The sequence below is a fragment of the Poecilia reticulata genome, linkage group LG8 (genome assembly GCF_000633615.1).
Source record: "Poecilia reticulata strain Guanapo linkage group LG8, Guppy_female_1.0+MT, whole genome shotgun sequence".
In the NCBI taxonomy this organism is placed as follows: domain Eukaryota; kingdom Metazoa; phylum Chordata; class Actinopteri; order Cyprinodontiformes; family Poeciliidae; genus Poecilia; species Poecilia reticulata.
Window position 1 is genome coordinate 10,566,858 of NC_024338.1, and position 3,246 is coordinate 10,570,103.

General features: G+C 38.4%; 1 protein-coding gene across 1 annotated transcript in view; it reads left to right on the forward strand.

Annotated features, from left to right (window-relative positions):
- Positions 1-3,246, forward strand: part of LOC103468598 (brain-specific angiogenesis inhibitor 1-associated protein 2-like protein 2) — a 46,746-nt gene that overhangs the window by 13,263 nt on the left and 30,237 nt on the right. Inside the window, exon 6 of the mRNA XM_017306116.1 lies at positions 2,927-3,029. Within this exon, the coding sequence (XP_017161605.1) occupies positions 2,927-3,029 (103 nt within the window). The remainder of the gene's footprint in view (positions 1-2,926; positions 3,030-3,246) is intronic.

Sequence of the window (3,246 nt, forward strand, 5' to 3'; positions counted from 1 at the left end):
TTTCTTCTCGGGTTCCTCAGGGGCACCAATCCGTTCGCCACGGTTAAGCTGAAGCCCACTCACACCAACGACAGATCTGCTCCGAAACTATACCGGAGATGACTTCTCAACGAGGGAAGAGGCGTTTCCGTTTAGTTTGACAGGTGGACGATCGGTGATGGCTGTTTTATTGAACCACAGTATTATCTGTGTGCCATAATAATACCTTTTAACCAAAAAACAAAACAAAAAAACATCATATTCGGGGGTTTTTTCGTACATTCGTATTCTTTCCTGCAGATTAATTTAACCAGATGTTAGATCAACTTTCTGGATGTTTTCTTGACAACTATCATCATGTGAATGTGTGAAGCAGTTAGTCTTTTAAAATTTTAATACCTCTTGTGGGTTTTTATTTTTTATATTATTTTTTGTATTGTTACAAGCACAAACTTCAATGTGTTTGATTTAAATTTTATGTGCAAGACAGAGCAGACTTTGTAATTTTTGGGGAGGTTCTCATCGGATGTGACGTGGAATTAAAATGCTGCATCATCTGMGAACATCAGTTTTAAAATCTAGGTTTGGACTTTAACTAGGCCACATAAACAATATGTTTTGGTCTAAACGAGAGGTTCCTCAAACAGCATTAGCTCYTGGCCTGTGACACCCTTTAAAAACCCACAGACATTACTACGAGATTTGTAAAGAAACATTAAATTTTACATTTTATTTTTCAAGTTTTATTCACCATTCGGTAGTTATTGCATTGATTTAGCATGAATGCTGCCTCTTGTCTTCTGATTTTAGTTGGCAGTGAGTTTTTTTCACCACAGTTGTGATAAAAGAAACGTAATACTTTTATATCAATCCTATCAAATTGTATTTATACTCCATGGTTTAGTTTTTTGTTTTTAGTAGCATTAGAGCGATGCTGCTGGACAGTTCCTTCTTTCTTTCCAACTTGAAAGCAACTTCACAAATCTTTCTGGCAGCCGATCAGAGAGATAAGAGCGGCAAATAACGTTTTCCTGAATTTCCYCAATGTTTGAAAAATAAAGGCTGTTTCTGTCTCCATCTTTAGTAAGTTATTTTAACACGTTTTATAACAATGACTGGGGGAAAAAAAACCCAGCAAAATTCAGAAAAATTTTATTCATCTTCATTAAATTTTGTTCCCCTCATTTTTTTTTTTTTACTTTCTTGATAATGAAACAATAATCACAGTTTGAAACAAAGACTATAAACTGTCACATAAMGTCGTAGTAAAATACATTGAAGTTTGTGGTTTCAAAATAATAAAAAGATAAAAAAAATCTATGCCCATTTTGGGAATCATATGCGTTCAAATGTATTCAGCTGTAGATAGCTTGTCATTTCATGGCTCTATATCAGTTCTCTTTTGCTCCTGATTTTTTTTTTCTTCCTGCATCTGCAGCTCCATTTATACCTATATGTTCTGATGAGATTATAGTTCTGTCGCTAAATATTAAATGTGCCGCGAATGTACTTCTAGAAAAATAATGGAACCTGAGGCAGATCGTGTAAAACTCTGGTGTTATGCATAATGCTGTGTATTAAAGGATAATGTCACGCCATCTGTCTGGGATGATCACTGATTTGAAATTCTAGAGCATTACGTCCAAAGATCATGTCTTCCTCACTGTTGATTTCTGGGAATATTAATAAAGTCTGCTGCATTTGTTTTCTTTCTCTAATGAAGCAAATTAANCGCAGTGTGGAAGTACTTTGTTTTACATTCACTGGGAACTCCTGAGTTATGAGCCGGCAGCTCGTCTAAAGCCACAAGTTACACATAAAACAGACAGAATAATATCATATTTATACTCACAATGGTCACGTACTGCTGTGCTCTGATGGTTTAAAGCATGTTGAAAYTGGGCTCGCCACGCCAGACTTCAGACCTGAAGTTATTTCTCAGAGAAAAACACACAGCTTGTTTGTTGAAACAGTTGATTACAGTGAATAAGACGTCTGGGTGCTGCCCTCATGTGGCCACACTGTGCAAAGCACAAACCCGTTCCAGACACGTAAACACGTGGAACAGCAAGTCTGTGTTTTTGACACTTCTTGATATTTTGGGCGTGTTTCTTTTTTTTTTAATGTAATCTGTAGTTATCTATAAGAAGGTCAGTGTCCGATGCTCTGATATCCTACTGAGTAAAAAACAACCMGACGTCAGTCGTGTGTTAAGCCTCTTCTTATCACGGATGTAACCGACGCTCAGGCGTTGGCAGAATATTACTCATTGCTCTTATCTTAGTGGTTGCTAATTGTCAATATTGACAACTACTAAACACACTCTGACTCCTCACAACCTCTATCTGACTAATTTAATTGGTTGTCACAAAAATCAATGAAGGGATCATAAGCTGTTCCGCAATTGCTCAAAGCTGCTTCTTTTCTCAATTCAGGCGGCAAGGAGCTGTGCTGTACTCCCAGATCTGTCGTATTATCATTTGTGTTTTGATTTTTGATTTTTTTTTTAGAGTTAGGAACTTCTACTTAGTAATGAATGACTTTCTGTTTCCCTGTTGCGTCAAAGCGACACGACTTTCAGTCTGACAGGAACCCACGTTTATTTTTCTGCCATCTTGGAAAGTGAGCAAGGCGGCCAGGAGGGTTAAAGGCAAAGTCTGAAAGCTCAACAAGGATCATCACGTATCCATGACAACCATTGCATAACATTCATTTGAGATTGAKACCTGAAAAATGTCTATCCTGTCRTATCATCACAAATAGAAACAGTTTTCTGGAGCTTATGCCCAAATGTTCCCAAATTAAACGTTTCACTTTTATATTGAAATTATGCTGCTGCAGTTAAAGTTGAATTTTTTTTAAAGCTGTTTTAACAGGAGTGCTGTTATATTTGGCCTGATGGAGAAGAAGCGCTGCACTGTTCACACTCTTCTGTTTCATGTGACAGATGTCAGGGCCTCTCCTGCAGAAAACCGATGTCTGGACGGAGGAGGTCGACGCCACCAGGCGAGCTGAGCTCCAGCGACCSGCTGCTGTGGACAATACTGTGAGTTCAAGAGGGTCAACAACTCGTCGAGAAACAAACTGCTGAGTCCGTGAATCATTTATGAAGAGCTGCTGCCCAGGTTGAACTCGAAGCCCTTCAAAAACTTTACAGCAATTAGGCTGTGGTGTAGGAAAACCCATCTCCGGGGAGGGGAATCCGCGTTAAATCCTTCTCTGGAAAGTGAAGAGAGTTTCAATTTTTCGGTTTGAGCTGCAGGAGTG